Raw genomic sequence first — 20729 nt, 5'->3', positions numbered from 1 at the left:
CTGTGTGTGCATACATATATATATATATATATAGAGAGAGAGAGAGAGAGAGAGAGGGGCGGGGGGGAGAGAGACAGGTAGCTAGCTAGCTAGCAAGCAAGCAAGTCAACTATGATATATATATAGTAGTTAAGACAACATGCTTACACGCGCATGCCTTATGATCTAAAAATGGTCCACTCCCACTCACCCTATACAACCTGCAATATCTCTCTTTTTTATTTTATTTTTATCTTATTTTTATAATGAGGGAACCCGTAGCCGCTATTCGAAAGTGCGCATTGGGTAAACCTCAGACCGAACCTAATACCCTGCAATATCTCTCTTAAACATGTTCGCATTGTGTGACTTGCCATGTCGATCTAGTTTGCAGATATTAGATTCGATTTACTTTGTGTGTATTTTCGTAACAACTACAGATTTTCATATCATATAAAAAAAAAAAAAAAGAAAAAAAAGAGTTGGGCAGGGGTGTCAAAATTAAAATAAACAATAAATTTTTTCAGGTTAATTAATTCTTTTTTTATAAGTTTTTGGATCTATGTTGGGTTTGTTCAAATTTCGAGTAACCTAAAACTAAATCAAGTCAATTTGAAAACTCATATTGGGTCTAGGGTTTCATGTTCGGATTGACAATTTTTGTTACCCTATAGCTTAACCTGAAACAAATACAACTCAAAAATACGAATTGACAGTCCTAACTTGGGCTCATTTATAACACACACAAGATTTCTAAAAAAAAAAAAAAATTATGTACAAATATAAAGGACTACAAAAACCACTCCGTAACCTAATATTTCATAAAAATGAGTAATTTTTTTTTTTTTTTTTTTTATATAGGATAAAAAAGGTACAAAAAGTAATGTTTTTTTACTTAAAAAAAATTAAAATATATATATATTTTTATGATAATAAAAAAATGCATAAAATTTAAATGACAAAAGAATTATTTTTGCAAGAATAAATATTCAACATGGTACCTTTTAAAAAAAGTTATAATTGATGAATATTAATACAAAAGCTTCTAAACATAATCTTATGTATTCATTGATGTATCTCAAATTGAACTCTTAACTATATCTGTTCATTTCAAGTGTCCCACAGGCAAAAAGGAAAAGCCCAACAATTTGAAGATAGACTTGTATTGTTCAATTTACAGAAAAACATGTTAAGAATTGCTACTTACTGCTACAAAAGTCGGGAATCGTCGAAATGAACCAACCGCCGCCGGTGAGCTACGTATTCCTCGAACTTATTCAGCATACAGAAAACAGCTTGGCCGGAGTCAGTGCCGGAATGTCTTCACAACTTGGTCAATCCGTCTTCGACACAGGGGGCAGTTTGTCAAGTGCGACGAGCACATCATACAACAGCACATATGACCACACCTGAAACCACATCAAGAATGACGGAATCAAAACCAAACAATTTTTACTCGATTTCCATGACTCACTTGAATTTAGGATTCTAGAGATGGTACCCCAAATAATTTTAGGAAGACTATTGAAAAAAAAAAAAAAAATTTGGAAAATTGCTTATAGCCAACATATGGTTTGAAAAGTTAGCATCATTCTCCTCGTATTACGAATTTTAAAAAATATTGCACATAATCCCTTATGGGCAATGTTTAGGGGATTCTCTAAAGTGTCAATGTTCTTCAAAATATGAGAAAATCTCATGCAAATTTAAAAATATAAAGTATGGTGCTGACTATTCAAACTACATGTCGGCTATAAGAATTTTTTGCCTATAAAATATAATATGTCATGCCTTGTTTACAGGATCAGTAATCGAAGCTCTAGGGACATCGTGATAATTTATTACTCAGATAATCAAAGAAAATGTATCGCAAACTAAATAATTAAGATCCATCTGCTGCTTGTTCATATACGAGGCTCAATTTGATTTATAAATTTGCAACTATATCATAGCAGTCGTTTATAAAATCATTCACATGGACAAAATGGAGAGGATCACAGGACTTACGGAACAAAAACTGAATTGTACTCCTGCTCCAAACATATCACACAAAGATCTGGCAGCAGTCTGTCCTTATTAGCAATATATGATACTCTATCAGCTTTTCCGTTTGAATCTACAAGGATGAGAGAGATTAAGCAGGAACAACGAGCATTTTGAAAACAGGAAATATGAGCCATGGATTCTGCAAGTTACCTCCTTCCTCTTGTCCATCTCTTTTCGCTGCAGCAGCAAGCACCCTATATGCAACGTTGTTTCTCAGAATAGGTTCTCTGGAATGAACAAAAAGAGCGATGTGGCAGATGCTGCTAATGATGGCATGTAAAGAAGTTACCTTTTCCGCATTTCCCAGTGACGCTTTCTCTCCATGAAATATTGGATTGCATGCTTAGCAAGAAGATAGATCCCAAACACTGTAAAACCCATCGAGGCATACTTGTACAACCTGAAGAAGCAGAAACATAACAAATGAATGGAAAATATAAATTGGTAAACATAATTGGGAGAAAAGGGTTTATCATATAACTTAAGTAGCATAAGAATTGAGAAAAACGAACCTTGACCATTTACCAAGGTTTGCAATCAACTGATCAATGGCTTTGTCAGAGACATAAAATGGCCCTTTATGGGGTCGCTGGATTCGAATAGATCCAATGTCATCCTTGACAGCCTGAAAATCGAAATAACATAAGGACTTACGGCTAAACCAACTTAAAAAAGATAAACCTCCGGAAAACTTATAACCTTTATCAAAATTAATGAATGGAATATCTTCAATGTATCAGTTGCCAACAATCATGATCCATACCTCACCAACAATTGTCAAGGGTGTACCGGTTGGAAGAACACGTTCAATTCTCTTGACTCCAAGCATCTGATAATAAGAAATCATTACAGAAATTCAAGACTCAAGAGAACTCAATCCAACAGTTAAAAATTGGAGATCATCGTAGGATCTCATAAACACCCACACACTGACATATATATATATTCCAATATGAAGCATAATCCAAACCTTTAATCCCTGGAGATAATCTAATGTCCCTCGCACTAGTGATCGCCCCGACTCCTCAAATACTTCACTTCCCACCGTTAGCACCAAACCCGTAGCACCTCGTGCTCCAACAACATGGATACGACTAGTACCATCATCCTAGCATGAAGGAAAACACACACAACATTATGTAGCTCTAAACCACAAAGGTAAAATGCATTTCACAAATAATAGATGTACATGTTGGCACCAATAGAGAAGTGTATTCATGTGCATTAGTAATAACAAGATCATATTGAGGAAAAACAGATTCAGACAAAATTCAGATCTTACAAGGTACCAAGGAACTTCTTTACACATGGAAAGCATCAAGGCTGAATCTTGTATCCATGATCCTGCGTCGTTGTGTTTCAAGAAGTGCTGCTCTGCCTGAGAACATCAAAAGAAAGCTTTTTCTTGAGTGAATGGTACCTTACTGCTTCACAAATTTCATTGTAAATTAGTCCTAGTTTGAGTACCGTTTGCTCCACAATTACACCTCTTAAACCACTGTACTCACAGTTGATAGGACTATCAGAACCAACCCTTCCAGATACTGAGACGACTAAAGGCAACACTTTGCTTGCAGCATCCAACAATTGAGCTGTGAAACAATATATGGGGACACAGGATACCATCTTGTTCATATGGATTTTATTTGGAAATTACGAAAATATATATAAACGAAAAACAGAATCTGCAATCAGCAATGAAAAGATGTGCAAATCATAAGAGAAATACCAGTTTTCATTGTGCAAGATCTATTTGAACAGACAGTTTAACATATAAAAATTCCATAACACAGTCAAATACTCAAATTGTTACATAAACTGCATTCACATTTTCCAAAAGACTTGGTGGCATAATGCATTCCCAGCAAAACAATTAATTAACGTTGCAGTAATTTACAAAGTATAAATAATTGAAAACCCCCACATTTCATACCATTTCAGTATTAATCATTCAAATATTGTTCAAAAATCCAAACAAGAAAATTTTGCAGCCTTGAATTAAAGCTTCTATTAACTTTTCAGTACATCCTCCAAATTTCAAAATTCCCAAGAACATGATAAGAGTGATTAAGCCTTGAGCATTGAGTTAATAATAAAAATAGGGTTCCATCACAAAATCAAGTTCAGTTCAATCCAGCACTTGCCGAATTAAATCTTTAAAATTGATTATGAAAACACTGAACATATGCTGCAAGGGCATTTTTTTCACACGAGTTTGAGCTAAATCTTCCTCACATTCTCCATTGAGCACAAAACTGTACATATTTATGACTCCCAATATTTCATATAATGGGTAACATGGGTATCATCAGTCACTACAAACCACCAATTTAGACTAATATTAGAGAAGTATATTTGCACTTAGAACAACTGAAGCCCAATTAAGGAAGTAAACGTACTTCCAGAAAAGTAAAATGGGCTAAACTCTAACTTGAGAAACAGAACCACATCATTAAGTCATTTATTATCTCACCAATCCATAACAAGAAATTAGTCAAAATTACGAACGTGAGGAAAATCAAAACATATAACCAAATCATCCACAAAATTTCGCTTACCCAAGTCCTTCAACTGGTTCACTCGAGTTACAGACTTCAGAACCTCAGCATCCCTAAACTCAAAACAAGATATACACAAGTTAGAAAGCAAAGCAGGTTCCTCCGCATGGTTAAAAAAATATGAGCTAATTATCCCCACAAACAAACGCTAGACGGAATAATCAAATGGCGTAGATAAAGCAATTAAACCTTCCACTGCTCCTGCCAAGAAGATACAGCGCGGCAGCGCTGAGGCAGCACGTGATTCCACCAAAAGGAATCATCCTAAACAAACTGACAACAAAAACAACAGCAAAAGCGCCGTGCTTGAGTTGATCAGACCACAATCTTCACACATAAACACTTCTCCGGCATCGAAACTCCTGCGCCACGAGTTTGCAAATCATCGATATCTACACATTTCCCAATTAGGGTTTGAGAACTGAAAGAAGAAATCGAAAAGGAGACAAAAACGAGAGGAAAAAGGTTGTAGTTTGTGAAAGGGGATTTCGAATGAGTGAGAATAGACAGATGAGAAAGGCTAGCCATTAAAGTAAATCTGAACCGTCCGATTGAAATAGAATCTGATTGCACAATTCTTGATATACGGTGAGTACAGAATCAGATCCCTGGAGTGAACCAGAGGACGGAATCACGGAGCAAACTTAAAAGCGCGATTTTGCTAGCACGATTTTGAAGAAAAGCGTGTTATTAATTTGGGCCTTTATTTTTCAAGGCCCAGCCCATTTTCTGCGGTTGCTGAAAACGACGTCGTTAACTGAGCTGGAAGGAACTCTGAAAAGTGAAAAGCCCTTGAGTAAAGCAGAGGACGAAGCAAACTTAAAAGCGCTATTGTTAAACACGATATTCAAGAAGCGGGTTATTGAATTGGGCCTTTATTTTGCAAGGCCCAGCCCATTTTCTGTGGAGGCTGAAACGACGTCGTAGGCTGTGCAGGGGGGAGCTCTGAGAAGCCCTAGTCATGTTTTGTCTAAAACCCTGAACCCTCCAAAGTCTGCTTTCCGGTCTTCGGCTCCAGAAGTTTTTCATTTCTCAGTTGCAGGATCTCATTAGGTTGCTGTGAGAATGGCGTTGGTGGCGGCGAGGAACTCCAGCTTGAAGCGAGTAATGATACTGTCGCCTCGAATTTACGCGGCGTGCTGCCGGGAATCGGCGGTTTCGTCGCCGTTTTCCCCGCCGGAATCGACGATCGCGCCATATCAGACTTCGAATCCATATTGGAGATCCATGGCCACTTTTACGCGCACGTAATTGATACACTCTTTGGCTGTGGTCATTCGTGTTTCTAGTCATTTCTGTCATTTGCTCGTAGTTTTATAGGGCGTTTTGGTTCCTTTAGATTCTGAATGGTATTAAATGAATTTGTTTCTTTTGTGAACTTCTGATCTCTGTTGTGATAGAGGAAATGGTGCTGGTCCTGGTCCTAATGGAATTGTGAAATCAAAACTAATGATTAAGAGCTGGTAATTTATATCAATTAGTTGGTGCATTACTTGGTGACAGGAAGCCTCATGTGAATGTGGGAACCATTGGGCATGTTGACCATGGAAAGACCACCTTAACTGCAGCAATCACTAGGGTAGGTTCTAGGAAAGTGTCATTTCTTCGTCATACTAAGTTATTAGTTTTTGTTACATCATATCTGAAATTTGTAAATTCATGTCCTTGAAATTCATTATTTGCGCATTTGAAGGTCTTAGCAGAGGAGGGGAAAGCTAAGGCTGTTGCCTTCGATGAAATTGATAAAGCTCCAGAAGAGAAAAAAAGAGGAATTACAATTGCCACGGTTAGAGTGTTCCCTTCTTTATTCCTGCTTTTCCTCCTAGATGGAGTTCTTTTAATCTACTTTATGTCTATGAATGTTGCAGGCCCATGTCGAATATGAAACCGCAAAGAGACATTATGCGCATGTAGATTGTCCTGGGCATGCTGATTATGTCAAAGTGAGATGTAAATCTACTTGTTTGAATTGAAGCATTTCTTCAAGAAATTTAACATGTTAAATTCTATTGAATATTGAAGTTATTGTACTTATGAATCTACTATACTAATGATGCTACTGGCCTATGATAAAACAAACTTGAAATCACTTTGAAAATAAATCTTGTTATCAATTCTGCAAGTCTTTTTATTTGTTGATGTGGGGCTGCACCTGACCATTAATAAAATGCAGAACATGATTACTGGAGCTGCACAAATGGATGGGGGTATTCTTGTTGTATCTGCCCCAGATGGACCAATGCCACAAACTAAGGAACACATTCTGCTTGCACGCCAGGTTCTCATCTTAACGTAAATTGCTTTTGTACTTCCATTTGGTATCAACATTTCCAATCTTTAACTATTGATGTAGGTTGGTGTACCATCACTTGTGTGCTTCCTTAATAAAGTTGATGCTGTTGATGACCCTGAATTGCTGGAACTTGTGGAAATGGAGTTACGTGGTAAGTAAATTTTTTAAATGCATTTCCATATACTCCTTTTCATTTTAGGATTAATCACTCCATTGGATTGGAATTCAGAATTGCTTAGCTTCTACAAGTTTCCTGGGGATGATATTCCTATTGTCCGAGGATCAGCTTTGTCTGCATTGGAGGGTACAAATGAGGAAATTGGGAGGAAGGCCATCTTAAAGTTGATGGAAGCTGTAGATTCATACATACCAGACCCGATACGGCAACTTGATAAATCTTTCTTGATGCCGGTTGAGGATGTTTTTACCATTCAGGTATTGAAAAATTATATTTTATTGTATCTCTAGTTTCTTATTTTAAAAATCTTCAAGCTTTGTGTGAACTAAGTTTAGTTGTGTTTCTGATGTAAATGTTCTGTGAATAGTTTTAAACTGATAAGTTTTTCATTGCTTCTTTGATGTTGTGTTTGCACATACTTTATTTAATATAATAAAATTATGAAAAGAGGCGATTATACTGACATTGGTGTAATAGTTAGGTTTTGGGTTAATGTGCATATACTTAGGGATATGGGCAAATTGGTAAAAGATTGGCAAATTAGGTTGACATTGAGTATTTCATAGAGATGCTAGTGGATTCATTATCAGTATGATAATCACATTAGTTTTGCATGTTTACTCTTAAATCTTTTTTCTCTGTTCATTTTTCATCAATAGTTTTTGTTTTCTTTTTGGTAGATACTGTATGATGGGACAGTGTTCTGATGTCATGGCTCACAGATATGATTACCTCCAAAAATATGAAAAAAATAAATTGCAGTTTTATTCATACAATAATATTAATATTGTATCTTCTGTACTTCTGATTCTTTCTATGTCGCATTCAAAGGGGCGTGGTACTGTTGCAACTGGCCGAGTAGAACAGGGTGTAATCAAACCTGGGGAAGAAGTAGAAATCCTGGGTCTGTCTCAGGTGAGTCATGAACTTTTTTGGAGCGTTAATATTATTTGTTTTTTTTTTTTTTTCACCATATATTACTGGTTTAAAATCTTGTTTGCCTTTGGGTGAAAATGAATGGAGTTATGAGCTTATGATTGTTGCACATATATATGTAAGTGCGAGGTTAAAGGCGATCCTTGATTAGTAACTTGATCTTATCTAAATCTAAGATTGAAACCAAGTGAGGTCCCAGCTTCATTTCATATATGTATGTAGTTCCATGATAATCAAAGAGCATCAGGCTGTTGTTGTGAGAGTGCATATTTGTTTGGAAGCTTTCTTTTCCAATAGTACGCACATCTCTATTATCTTACTTCACCTGTTTCACAGTGATTAACTTTAAGAAACCTGTCTTCGATAATCAATAATACAGTGTTTTGTATTAGTGAAGGCTTTCTGTACTGGGAAGCAGCTGTAATGCATCCTATCGCAAAAATTAGACAGTCTTTTAGATTGCTTGTTGTATTGACCCAGCTGGAATGTGGAATACACATCTTACAAGTTACAACAAAAATGCAGCAGTAACTTGGCTTGCGGCAGTACTGTCCAAGCTGGAATGTGAAATTATAATTGGCTTACTTTTAAGCAACCTGATCCACTCTCACCATTTGCATCAAGATTGTATAGCTACGTTTCTGTATTGTGATTTGTGGAATCTGTTTGTGTACTGTTAGTTTATGCTATCTATATATGTTTCTTCATCGGCATCCTCAGTTGGACTCATTCTGATGCTGTTGTGTGTTTGTCTGCTGCAGAACAAACTTAAAACTACTGTAACTGGTGTTGAGATGTTTAAAAAAACTTTGGATTTTGGACAGGTACGCATTTGATTTTTTGTGATTACTTTGAATCAATGTGTGGTTGCTTTACATTTGTTTCGACATCTTATCTTCTTGTTAGGCTGGTGACAATGTGGGACTTCTTCTACGTGGATTGAAACGTGATGAGATCCAAAGAGGGATGGTTAGTCCAATTCAATTGATCTTATCCTCCATATGAGACTAGCTCATAGTTTTACTTCAATCTACATATTGAAACTAAAATTCCACGTATGCGGGTTTATATGTATTATCTTATGTCTATATAAACTTCCCCTGTAGGTGATTGCAAAACCAGGTACAATTAAAACATACACAAAATTTGAGGCGGAGATCTATGTCCTCACAAAAGAAGAAGGTGGCCGTCACACCGCATTCTTCTCGAACTATAGACCCCAATTTTACATGAGGACCGCTGATGTCACTGGTAAAGTCGAGTTGCCTGAAAATGTTAAGATGGTTATGCCCGGCGACAATGTGACTGCTGTTTTCGAACTTATTTACCCGGTTCCTCTAGAAGCAGGTTTTTCCGAGATCTTTCTATTTTCCATGTTATATTATGACCCATTGATTTCATCTGGATTATAATCTGTCTTTCCTAAACGACAGGACAAAGATTTGCTCTTAGGGAAGGAGGTCGAACTGTCGGTGCTGGAGTCGTTTCAAAAGTTATTAGTTAGTTAGACAGTGATTTCTCGGCATTTCCGGTTTTGTCTTCCCCGTAACTTTTCAGATAAATTTGTGGCTTCAATATACTTTTCACTGGCAATGGCATTTACGGCGTGTAACGAGTAACATTCACTTGTTTGTCCATAAATTGTGTATTATGGATCACTTGTCATCTACATTAGCAATAATCAATACGTACCATTTTCGCTTTCAACTACTTTTACATGCCTGAGCTAATACATTTATGCATCTTCTAGTAGTCCTGTCCCGACAGAAAAGCTTTGCAAAACCAGTAGAGAAAGCGAAAACATCTTAGATGACAGACTTTAGTACATTATTGAGTCTGGTTTTGTTCCATACAACATTATTTCGGCGTGCATAAGAAACTAGAAACAAGTATGCTACATCAAAATTCAAAACTGATATCCACAGGTAAAGAACAGCAATCGAATGCAATTCTTGCTCGGGTGCTCATACCTGCAGCAGCTTCTCATCAACACCTAATGGCATCGTACAAATGCATATCAGGTTGTTGCTCGGGTCTTACACAGTATCGATCACGACAAACTCAGAATTGCGAGCGCCATCAATGTCGCCGCCCTGGAGTAAATATCCTTCAAATTTTTGTCGAGGTGATTCATCATTTCATCTTCTTTTTCGCTAGAAGTCTTGGTGATGGTGATAACAGTGTCCCTCAGTCTATAGACTGCCGAGGAGAGCCACACGAGGCCGAAACCCAGCCCGGTGCTCAAAAGCTTCGATGAAGAGAAATGGAATGCACCAAAAGTGATTCTGCAGAGGACGCATACAACAACGGAAATTCCAATCCCGGCAATGGTGGCGGAGCATTGGGTCAGAAATTGTGGCAGCTGTCTCGACCTTTTTAGGGAGATCATCGCACTACTCTGCCGATTCCTGTCGGCAATTACAGACAGAAGGCTTTCACATGCATGAAGGTAGGTGTTACTATAGGGAACCATCTCTTTACTGCTTCTCCTAGCCGCTTTCTTCTTTGATGGCGCCTTAACATTGCTGTAGAAGAGTGCTTAGAGTAAGTATTCGTCACAATGTGTTTTCATAAAAATCAATATCTTGTATGAAACAACCATAAGCTGCTTTGCCTATTTTTCTAATCTTACCATCGTAGGAAATCGAGACAAAAGGCATCTATTTCTAGAAGAATATTTGCAAGAAAATTCTTAGGAATATGCAGAATCATACATTCCATCCTTCAAAACAGTAAATAGACTGGCGGAACCATTAACTTATCCAATATCTTCATTATATCATACAGGGTAACTTATGATATATGCATTCTTACCGCTTTGAAGAACCTGCTCTTTCGGTCGCAGGCTTCGTTGCATCAGTTTTTGCACGTGGTCTTCTTCGCCTGAGAAATTATTGGAGGTGGATGAACATCCATCAGAAACAAGTAGGACAAGAAAATAAAATTCGAAGTTCAGACATGTTATACATGCTGTCCATGTTCATCCTTAGTTTTGTCGAACAATTTTACTTTTGTCAAACAATTCTACTCTGTTTAATATATGCAATGCCCATTGAATCAAAAGGCTTCCGGAGAGCTCAAGAACTACGTTAGTCAATTTAAAGGTAATACTTTTACCAAAACATACAATTTGCGGATATGAAATTTAGAAATAGCTGAGCAATTAAATGAAGGATGAAGCTTATTACCTCTCAAAGTAGGGGACCAACATCGTCTGCTTAGTGGATTTATTTGCATCTTTCGATGCGTGTAATTCAGATAACACCGAAACTATTTCTCTTATTTCATTGCCAGCATAAAATTGCAGGTGCATATCAGGTTGGCACGCTTTCTCGGGACAGGTGCTCCTATACCCTTCCAAGTCCAAGGTCGGTTCATATAAGTAGAGTTCGCTGCTCGGATATATAAGATTTGATTGAGGCAATTCTGCAATCATCCGCTGGGGTCCCATCATATAATAAAGTTTCGATAAAGCCAGTATGTCCTGCTCTTCATATGATCCAGATGCTAATAACTTCATGATCTTATCTTGCAGGGCGCATCGTTCAGCAATTCCAATGCTGAAATGAACAGATTCCGGATGATCATCTGCCGGAAAAAGAAACAGTCAGTGTTTAATTCAAAATCATGCAACAAAAAATTCCATTACTACCAGAAACAAGAAATTGATGAATTCCAGTTCAAACAGTAAGTATTTCATTTCATTAGCAAACAGAGCTAAGCTATTTGAACAGAAATGCAGAGATTAGCGGATTAAATATGTTTGACCTTGAAAGTCGAGCAGAGCTGATCGTTCATGGGCTGCATCGATCACGGCAGAGAGGCCAGATTCTCCTATACCAACGGTACGCCTTCGCTCTTCTTTCTGCTGCAAATTTGAATTTAACGAGAGGGGAGTTACCAGTTCTTGGTTCAATCCATGACAGGGGAGAAAGTGGCGAACGCCCTGCAACAGAAGAACACATAAACCAGGATTAAGATCTCCAGAAAGCACGATAATCAGGTGCATGAACAGAAACTCTTTTACTATTTCTGATATTTCTGAATTCTCCAACACTATAATTGCTTTACCATAGCAATAAGAACAAATCTATATACGTAGTAATAAAACCTTTACAGAACAGAATCAATCCAATTAATCCCTTAGAATCACAAACGAATCCCAATTCTATTCAATTCGATTGGATTGAACAATAAGAGTCGATCCAAAACGAAATCCGAATCCAAATTCAATTCAATCGTATCGAAGAATACGAGTCAATCCTGAACAAAATTCAAATCCAAATTCAATTCGATCGAATCGAAGAATAAGAAATCGATCGAAAACAAAGCTCTCACCTCCGACGCCGGCTCGGGATGGAAAACACCGCCTCCTAGTCCCGGAGGACACCCCTGTGAGGCCATCAAACACGGCTCCACCATCTCTTCCCGTCGAGCGAAACCCTAATTCTTAAAATCGCTCCGAAACTCTAATCCCGTCGGGTTCCCCCGACATCCTGTGAGGATTTCAGCATCCTGTTTGACATCTTCCTCTCCCACGCACCGCAAATGCGCACCAGATTTTTGTTCCTGAATTAGGCCCCCCTCAGTCTGTTGGCGTATTGTATAGAGAACGAATCAAATCAAAATTTTAGCTTCCCCGACGCAAAATTGAAGGGCGATGGAAAAGCCACATCAGAAATTACAGGTTGGATTTCCGAGTGGAGACAAAGATATCTCCCTCCCCCAACTTGATATGGTCTGGAATCTTCCGGAGGGATCGCAACCATCACATGAATCAAACCTCTTACGGGCCACTCGAATTACCCCAATTTCTTTAGCTTAATTATCCTTTATTTTTGCATAATTTATAATATAATTTTTCATTTTAGCTGGTTTGCTTCTCTTTAAATTCAAAATTTTTATTATTCAAATTTCAATTAAAAATTCAAACTTCCAACGGAATTGAAATTTAAATTTTTTTTCAAATTTTCGAATCTATATACTAAAATCTAAACTAATTCGACATGTAATATTTTAATATATTTTTTATTGTATTTTTTTAATATTTTAATATAAATGAAAATATTAATTATTAATTGTATTTTAATATACTTATTTTTATTTATTATATATATTTAATATAATAAATAATTTTTTTAATAAAAAAAAAAACCTAAAACTTTTGGATTATTTGGTTGGTTCGGATTTTCTAATTTGAATTTCGGATTATTCAAATTAAATTTTTTATAAAATTCGGCTAGAATGCTCGCCTCTATCCTGTAGGATATACTATTTTCTTCATGTACAAATGATCATTTTGTTTGGGACGCAGTTATTTAGATAGTGTAAATTATTAATTTATTAATATAAAATTATAATATTATCTTATTATGTTTATATAAGTAGAGTTGATATTTTTAAAAAAAAATATAAATTAATATATGATATAAAAAAATAAAATATATATTTACAAAAATTCAGAATTAGTACTTCAACAAAATTATACTCCTTTCATCCCATCAGAGTTAGGCCCATTTTAGTTTTGATATGGTATATAAGGTAAATTGGTTTAATTAGTTAATAATAGTAAATTATGATACTTTATCTGTTCAATTTCTGTTATCCTAAAGTATATTTGCACGGTTTTTTAGGTGATTGTCTTTTTGTTATAAATAGACAAATTTGTCTTTAAATGTATGATAGATATTAAAAATAATAAATGAATGAAGGATAAAAATGTCAAATTTGTATTTAAAAAAGGAAATATGACAATAGTTGTTGGACGTTCCAAATAGAAAATTAGGACATTAATTTGTGGACGGATGGAGTATTGTTTTATTATATTTTTATATAAGTAGTATTGTTAGTAGTTTTAAAATAAAAATTAATATATATATTAAAAAATTAAAATATTTGCTTAAATATTTTAAATATTATATCTCAACAAAATATATGCCATAGGGATATCATTTAGTAGAAAATAAAGTTTTAAATAATACAAATAAATAAATAAAAATATATATTTATTTTTAATTAAGATAAATCAATTTTATAAAAAAAAATAGAGTTTTAAATATAGATAAACATACTTGTTTATTGAAAATATATATATATATATAAATAAAGGGATTTTGAGTAGGTCATATGTAATATATGATGTTATATATTATAAAATTAATTAAGTTAGATTTATATTTGTTAAATATATATAAATTTAATAAATTTTACCAAAAACAACGAGGAAGCATATAATAATACAAATAAATAAATAAAAAATATATTTATTTATTTGTAATAAAATGGATTCCATTCTTATTTATCCGGCTACGAAACTAACGAAAACACTAAGATTAAAATAGATAATAGAAAATATTATACCTACTATTATGGTTAGATAATTTGACTATTTTCTGTAAGCGATAATAAATTATACCCTTCACTTGTGAAAAGAACACACATTTATTTTTTCGGATCATTACATTTAATATTAAAAATATTCTTATATTTGTAAAAAAAAATTTATACAAATATTTTTCTATTAATATTATAAGACACTAATATAAATATTTTTATTTTTTTAAATTTTTACTACGTTTTAATATAATAATTAATATACAAAAAATTAAACCTTTAAAGTGACGGGGAGAGGTAATATGATTGTTCTTTTTCTATTCTTATACTTAGAATTTACCTTTTTATCTTTACTTTATTTATCTTTTTTATATCTATACACAAGGGTTATTTTGTCAATTTACAACAAAAAAATTAATTACCTAAAAAAGCGGATAAATATCACTTAGAATATTAAAAAATGAATAATTAAAAAAAAGAAATGTTAACATGCATTTGTGAACGTGAAGTATTAGTTATGAGTAGCCCATATAGAGTGACCCAATTAAAGGCCCATAATAAAGGAGAGGTCCTGGACCAATTAAGTAATGATGGTCCAGGATTTGCCTTATGGTCTTCTCCGTAGGTTAATATTTCCCGCTGCAATAATTCACTTCTGCGCCAAGGATAAATACCCGCATTCGATTACAGGTAATCGTCTTCATATACAAAAGGAAGATCCGAAACCCTAGAAATCGAAGAATTGCTCTCGTAGATTCGCATAAAAGTCGATAATTCCGAGCTATCGCACCGATCAAAAACCCCATTTCATTTCTCTGGCCCACTCCAGTCTCATTCCGTTGAAATATTATCAGATCTGAGATTAATATTCACCCAATTTACCCTTTTCCGAATGTCACGGTTGAACTGTCTCTAGAAGCTCCATCTCGATTAGATTTTTGTACGAGGAGATCGTTTATTGTTTAGGAATTTAGATTAAAGCATAATCCGATTGGTTTAATGGTTGGAATGGGTCGGATTTTTCAGGAGACGTCGAAACCCTCGTTTTCATCAGCTCCCCCTACTTCGCCGCAACCGACAACTTCGACATCTGTAATAGAGACCGTCAACGGATCTCACGATTTCAAGATCACGGGTTATGCTTTGTCCAAGGGAATTGGGATTGGGAAATACATAGCGTCGGATACGTTTATGGTCGGCGGGTATTCTTGGGCCATTTATTTCTACCCCGACGGGAAGAGTGTGGAGGATAATGCTACTTATGTTTCTCTTTTTATTGCGTTAGCTAGCGAGGGGACAGATGTGAGGGCCCTTTTTGAGCTTACGCTTCTGGACCAAAGTGGAAAGGAGAGACACAAAGTCCATAGCCATTTTGGTAGGGCGTTAGAGAGTGGGCCTTATACTCTTAAATACCGAGGCAGTATGTGGTGGGTTTTCTGTTCTTGATTCTTTGAGGTGGACATTTTCTTCTCATTATGTTTAAATTTAAGCTATGGTATGAGTTTTGTTCTGTTTCCTGGTTATTGTGAATTGAAAAGGCCAATGGCAGTAGGTTTTAGTGTATAATCATGTTGGAAATGCTGGAAATGTATGAATGGAAGGTTCATGTGTTAGTTGGATGCTGCTGCTAAGTTTTTACTGTAAAATCTGTGATTGATGAATTTTCTTGCAATTTTATTTGACATTGGGTGTTATAGATTAAATTGATGATGTTTAATGCTAGAAAGTACTGTTTTACAGACTAAATTGATGCTGTTTTGTTTTGAGTTGTGTTTCTGGAGGGTTGTTGGAGGGTCAAGTCGAGAGGTGGATCTCTCTTGGTTGAAATACCTGTTTTGAAAGGGCTTCTTTTTGCATGGTAACTTCATGTAGTTCTCCACACCCTGTATTGATTTAAGAGATTTGCACTTTTCTTAAAGATGGCTGGTTCTAAGCAGGGGGGATTGTGTGTTCTATTGTGTTATAGAGGATGATATTTTAGAATCTCTTGAAATTTTGTTAATGGATTATTGTAGGTTCGTGAGCCTTAATTTTGTTGCTCCCAACATTATTGGCCTTCCTATCAGAAAGCATGGTCTATGCAACATAGGGGAATATACACTGGTCATATAGAACATTATACAGAAATGTTTTATTTGTATATAGTTCCTTTGGTTTTATAACTTAAAAGCACTAATAAAAATATCAATCTTGCATTTCATTAGATATTTTTATTGTGTGAATTCAAGGAACTATTTCTCTTCCTCCTTATTTTTGTTTTGTTTGACTAAAGAATCTGTTATAAAGGGAGAATGGTCACCTTGTTGTTAGGATTGTTCTGGTTGCAGGGGATACAAGCGTTTTTTCAAAAGAACTGCCTTGGAAACATCGGACTACTTGAAAGAGGATTGTCTTCATGTTCATTGTTGTGTTGGTGTCGTTAAATCTCACACAGAGGGACCTAAGATCTACTCAATACCATTTCCACCATCAGATATCAGTCAGCATTTTGGGCAGCTCCTGGAAAGTGGAGAAGGGGCTGATGTGAATTTTGAGGTTAATGGAGAAACCTTTTCTGTTCACAAATTGATTCTTGCTGCTCGTTCACCTGTGTTTAGAGCGCAATTGTATGGTCCAATGAAGGATGAAGATACAAAGTGTATAAAGGTTGAGGACATGGAGGCACCTGTTTTTAAGGTATATACTGAACACCTCTTTCCATCCACTACTGTCAATTACATCACGCAGTGTTCTTTAGTGGATCGCACGTTGCACGTTTAATATTGGCGCTAGATGTTGAATATTAGCTCTTGAACTATCATTTTGCATTTTTGAATATATATGTAACCTATACTTTTTGGAGTTGAAATACTGGGGATGGATTTCAATTTTGTGGCATGCGCTTTACCAAGGTTTGATAATCGTGAACAACTGTGATAAAAGACCTTAATTATTGCCTACTGCTGCAGCCTCATGTACTTTGTGGGTAAATTGTTTGCTGATGACCATTGCTTTTCCTTGAGGCTAAAGAATTGATATAACATATTTTTCTGAGTTCCCTTTCATCTATATTGCTCTCTTGTGGCACAATGAGTAGCCGTGGTAATTAAATGTACTACCTACTGACCTGAGTTTTAGTAGTTTTTTTCTTTCTTACTGACCTGACTCTTAGTAGTGTTTTTTTCTTTCTTCCGTACTTCTTTGTTCCCATGTAGGCTCTTCTTCATTTTATATATTGGGACATGCTACCGGACATGAAAGAGCTCACCGGATTGAACTCAATGTGGGCTTCAACCTTGATGTCGCAGCATCTTCTTGCTGCTGCTGATAGGTACGGTCTAGACAGGCTTAGATTGCTCTGTGAAGCTAGCCTCTGTGAGGATGTTTCTACAAGTACTGTCGCAACAACACTGGCGTTGGCAGAACAACACCACTGTTTCCAGCTGAAATCTGTGTGTCTAAAATTTATTGCACAACCTGAAAATCTTAGAGGTATGTCATTGTCTCTCTCTCTCTCTCTCTCTCTCTCTCTCTCTCTCTCGTTTAATTTATTTTAACTATGCAAGATTTGTAGATTAAATGTTTTGTTTCCAAGTCTTTGAAGGATTGAGTTTGGAATGTTGATGTGCTATCATCATCACAATCCAAGTCTTTTTTCCCATGGTGTTGCCTATATCGATCACGGTGGCCGTTCTCACCAGGCAAAGACTCTTTATCTTGATTTATGCAATATACGTCCTTTTATAGTTTAGTTTCTTTCAATTCTTTCTACACTGCCCTCTTTTTACACTTCTATAAGCCAAGTGCTTTATTTTCTAACCAATACATTTCACTGGGCATCAAAAAGTCTCCATATAGATAACCAAAGCATCTTTGTGCACCATCCAGTTTCTCATCTAGTGGTGTGAATACTATTTGGTTTTTCTTGTTTTTTTAGTTTCTTTGTGGAGGAAGTAAGCTACATTTAGTCGTGAATATAGCTTAGCTACAATGATAACTATAGCAGAACATTACTAGCACCATGTTTAGTGAGGAAGTTTGCCAAATTATTTTCATTTTGGGTTTAGGGTAATGGGCAATCTCTTCTTGAATAAGATAGTCAACTATTTGATTGATGGCAAGAATTTCTACTTTGTTTGAATCTCTGCCATTGCCTATCATTTGAACATCTATAATATTTAATATGTCCGTGGATCTCTGGTAACACTATCAATGCTTAGTGTTTCTTTTCCCCCACCCTTTGTGCAGTGACGGAACCAGCTTTGCGGCTCCGGGGTGCAAAGTTGTCATGTTTATTTGTTTCATTTTTTTTACAGTTTATTTTTAGTTTCAACCTATTTCGAGCTTGTTTTTTTATTTGAAACAATTAAAAAGAAGAAATTGGGAAGAGCCTGGGGGCTCTGACCCCCCAAGCTCCAATGTAGATCCGTCACTGGTTGTGTGTAGCAATCCCCTTCCTATAGAAGGTCAATTTCTGGCACTTGTATTGGAAATGGGATAACTGTGTAATAATTGTATGGTTGGGTCGTGACAAAGAATTTTGCTCTAGCCATTCCCCAACTTAGAGACATGTATGAAATTCTGACTCCGTTGTTGAAATGAGAGCATTTCTAGCATTGAAATTTTCCAAAGAGAGCTTTGCAAAATCTGTACCAGATTTCTGTATCTATGAATTTGTTCGCTAGGTGCATCCATCAATAGATAAGACTTCACCTCTACAGGGACCCCATCCTCCAAAGCTTAGGAAATCGCTCCAAGTATGCATTGAAAATGACCTAGGTAGACATGGCAGATAGGGAAAAGAACTTCTAGTACCTAGCGTCCTGGTGATTGAAGAACTTCCTAATAGGGAGGTCCCTGTGGAATTTCTCATTTGAATTATTTGCTTTTTTATTTAGGTTCTCATGTACTCAGCCCATCATTCAATTCTATAGATTTTCGTTTGTCTTATAATTATCTTGTCATTTTTATTTTTATGAGTGATTTTACTATCATAAGTACAATTGATTGTACTGTTTATTATCGAACATTTTTTATCAGTTATCTCATTTCCTTCAAGGACAGATTTTGGATGTTTATAACTTTTAGATGCTTCTAGTCCTTGCCTAGAAATTTGTGCATTTTTATCCATTTGTCAATTACGGTATAAAGGTGTAGTATTGTGCATTTATTCCTGCTCTGCACCTGCCCACAGTGTAACTTCTCAATTTTTACTTCTGGGAAATCTATGGAAGCATCATCTTATTGAACTGTTTCTGAATGTTGGGTATCATCATCGAATATGTTAAATGAGTTAACCATAAACCGTCAATTTTTTCTAGAAACGTATGTTTTCTTGTGGTACCTTTTAGTCATTGTGGATTGGCGGGTACCAAAACACTCAAGAAAATAAAAGAAAGAAAGAAAATGTAGGATTGGTGATTTAAGAAATGATGTCATATATCGATTGTTTTGAATCTCCACTGATGTAAAATCGAATTTCTTCAGATGTGATGCAGACAGATGGTTTCGAGTACCTCAAGGAAAGCTGCCCCCAAGTGCTGACCGAATTGTTGGAATATGTTGCCCGGGTCAGTGAACACTCGATACCTGTAGGGATTGAAAGTGGTATCCCTGATGGAAGCGACGCCAATGGCAGACGAGTGAAGCAAAGACTATAAACAAAGCAGCAGTAGTAGCAGGTACCCCATATCCTTTCGAATGTAAATGATTGGTCTTTTGATGGTGTTGTAATATTGTGTACATCCATCTATCCATCCATCCACTTCCACTCTCATCTCATCTGTGTGTAAAATTGGATGCTGTTTTGCCTACGTTAGATCCTCACTCACTGGTCTTGTGGGGATGTAATGTTTTGTTTTGTTTGTAAGTCTGCTAAAAAAGCTTTTCAGATTGGCAATGGCTTTTCTTTGTGCTCTTATTTTCTTCTATCTTCTGATCAAAAAAACTCCATTATGCTTCTTTTTTTAAAAAAAATAAATAAATAAAAAATTAAAGGGTTAGCAAAAATAACTTGCTCTGTCCATCAAATTTTTTAATGGCTGTCGGTTGAATTTATTTTATTATTATGGGTCATATTTATTTATTTATTTTTTTACTGAACATTCAAAATATCTTTATATATAAATTTTTTACTATTAGTATTATGAGATATTAATAAAAGTATTTTTGTAATTTTTTCTTAATTTGTATGATATAATAATTAATATTATCTTTAGAGCCGGACAGAAATATAGTAGTATTTAATTATTATTTTTTGTTGAATAATTATTAATAAAAATATTGTTATTTTTATTATATTATTTTATTTATTTAAAATTTTTAATTAAATTTTCAAAAAACTTTCAATTATTATTTTTATTTTTTTATCATTTTTAAATAAAATATTAATTTTTTAAATATTGAACTTAAATGTGCTAATAATGGA

General features: G+C 35.3%; 4 protein-coding genes across 6 annotated transcripts; 2 read left to right on the top strand and 2 right to left on the bottom strand.

Moving 5' to 3' along the window:
- Window positions 1–1055: 1055 nt before the first annotated feature.
- Window positions 1056–5091, bottom strand: LOC127243097 (E3 ubiquitin-protein ligase SP1). Its single transcript, XM_051262961.1, has 11 exons — window positions 4773–5091; window positions 4584–4636; window positions 3493–3617; window positions 3308–3403; window positions 2996–3133; window positions 2789–2854; window positions 2538–2650; window positions 2315–2425; window positions 2176–2219; window positions 1987–2095; window positions 1056–1388 (listed from the first exon to the last, which is right to left on the bottom strand). The coding sequence occupies exons 1-11, from the start codon at window positions 4844–4846 to the stop codon at window positions 1286–1288; spliced, it is 1032 nt and encodes a 343-aa protein (XP_051118918.1). The 5' UTR covers window positions 4847–5091; the 3' UTR covers window positions 1056–1285.
- A 437-nt stretch (window positions 5092–5528) lies between these two features.
- Window positions 5529–9697, top strand: LOC127242885 (elongation factor Tu, mitochondrial-like). Its single transcript, XM_051262603.1, has 12 exons — window positions 5529–5830; window positions 6087–6162; window positions 6277–6369; window positions 6452–6526; window positions 6757–6861; window positions 6937–7027; window positions 7106–7311; window positions 7886–7969; window positions 8752–8814; window positions 8897–8959; window positions 9097–9337; window positions 9424–9697. The coding sequence occupies exons 1-12, from the start codon at window positions 5649–5651 to the stop codon at window positions 9492–9494; spliced, it is 1350 nt and encodes a 449-aa protein (XP_051118560.1). The 5' UTR covers window positions 5529–5648; the 3' UTR covers window positions 9495–9697.
- Window positions 9698–9776: 79 nt separating this feature from the next.
- Window positions 9777–12733, bottom strand: LOC127242886 (uncharacterized). Its single transcript, XM_051262604.1, has 5 exons — window positions 12329–12733; window positions 11759–11936; window positions 11179–11578; window positions 10805–10873; window positions 9777–10515 (listed from the first exon to the last, which is right to left on the bottom strand). The coding sequence occupies exons 1-5, from the start codon at window positions 12410–12412 to the stop codon at window positions 10041–10043; spliced, it is 1206 nt and encodes a 401-aa protein (XP_051118561.1). The 5' UTR covers window positions 12413–12733; the 3' UTR covers window positions 9777–10040.
- Window positions 12734–14989: 2256 nt separating this feature from the next.
- Window positions 14990–20222, top strand: LOC127242895 (BTB/POZ and MATH domain-containing protein 2-like). 3 transcript variants are annotated; one of them, XR_007836901.1, is made up of 5 exons: window positions 14990–15750; window positions 16651–16999; window positions 17518–17794; window positions 17907–18003; window positions 19790–19938. XR_007836901.1 is itself a non-coding variant. In XM_051262615.1 (4 exons), the coding sequence occupies exons 1-4, from the start codon at window positions 15323–15325 to the stop codon at window positions 19960–19962; spliced, it is 1227 nt and encodes a 408-aa protein (XP_051118572.1). In that variant the 5' UTR covers window positions 14992–15322; the 3' UTR covers window positions 19963–20222. The 3 variants fall into 3 exon arrangements, 1 of the variants encoding a protein (XP_051118572.1); XR_007836900.1 differs by having other exon boundaries at window positions 17898–18003; XM_051262615.1 differs by lacking the exon at window positions 17907–18003 and having other exon boundaries at window positions 14992–15750; window positions 19790–20222.
- The last annotated feature ends 507 nt before the right edge of the window (window positions 20223–20729 follow it).

This window comes from Andrographis paniculata, unplaced genomic scaffold (genome assembly GCF_009805555.1).
Source record: "Andrographis paniculata isolate CXL003 unplaced genomic scaffold, ASM980555v1 Contig89END, whole genome shotgun sequence".
Classification (NCBI taxonomy): Eukaryota; Viridiplantae; Streptophyta; class Magnoliopsida; order Lamiales; family Acanthaceae; genus Andrographis; species Andrographis paniculata.
This window is presented reverse-complemented; position numbering and strand designations above follow the sequence as displayed.

What these genes read in the sequence shown, in the direction of transcription:
- LOC127243097 (XM_051262961.1), bottom strand. Translation starts at nt 4,846, where the DNA reads ATGATTCCTTTTGGTGGAATCACGTGCTGCCTCAGCGCTGCCGCGCTG. An exon ending in CTTGGCAGGAGCAGTGGAAG is followed by an intron (nt 4,637 to 4,772) that starts GTTTAATTGCTT and finishes TTTTGAGTTTAG; the next exon opens with GGATGCTGAGGTTCTGAAGT. An exon ending in CCTTGACAATTGTTGGTGAG is followed by an intron (nt 2,651 to 2,788) that starts GTATGGATCATG and finishes TTCGATTTTCAG; the next exon opens with GCTGTCAAGGATGACATTGG.
- LOC127242885 (XM_051262603.1), top strand. Translation starts at nt 5,649, where the DNA reads ATGGCGTTGGTGGCGGCGAGGAACTCCAGCTTGAAGCGAGTAATGATA. An exon ending in TGTGGAAATGGAGTTACGTG is followed by an intron (nt 7,028 to 7,105) that starts GTAAGTAAATTT and finishes ATTGGAATTCAG; the next exon opens with AATTGCTTAGCTTCTACAAG. An exon ending in AAACTTTGGATTTTGGACAG is followed by an intron (nt 8,815 to 8,896) that starts GTACGCATTTGA and finishes TCTTCTTGTTAG; the next exon opens with GCTGGTGACAATGTGGGACT.
- LOC127242886 (XM_051262604.1), bottom strand. Translation starts at nt 12,412, where the DNA reads ATGGTGGAGCCGTGTTTGATGGCCTCACAGGGGTGTCCTCCGGGACTA. An exon ending in AGCTCTGCTCGACTTTCAAG is followed by an intron (nt 11,579 to 11,758) that starts GTCAAACATATT and finishes TTTTTCCGGCAG; the next exon opens with ATGATCATCCGGAATCTGTT. An exon ending in AGAGCAGGTTCTTCAAAGCG is followed by an intron (nt 10,516 to 10,804) that starts GTAAGAATGCAT and finishes ACTCTTCTACAG; the next exon opens with CAATGTTAAGGCGCCATCAA.
- LOC127242895 (XM_051262615.1), top strand. Translation starts at nt 15,323, where the DNA reads ATGGTTGGAATGGGTCGGATTTTTCAGGAGACGTCGAAACCCTCGTTT. An exon ending in AAATACCGAGGCAGTATGTG is followed by an intron (nt 15,751 to 16,650) that starts GTGGGTTTTCTG and finishes TTCTGGTTGCAG; the next exon opens with GGGATACAAGCGTTTTTTCA. An exon ending in TGGAGGCACCTGTTTTTAAG is followed by an intron (nt 17,000 to 17,517) that starts GTATATACTGAA and finishes GTTCCCATGTAG; the next exon opens with GCTCTTCTTCATTTTATATA.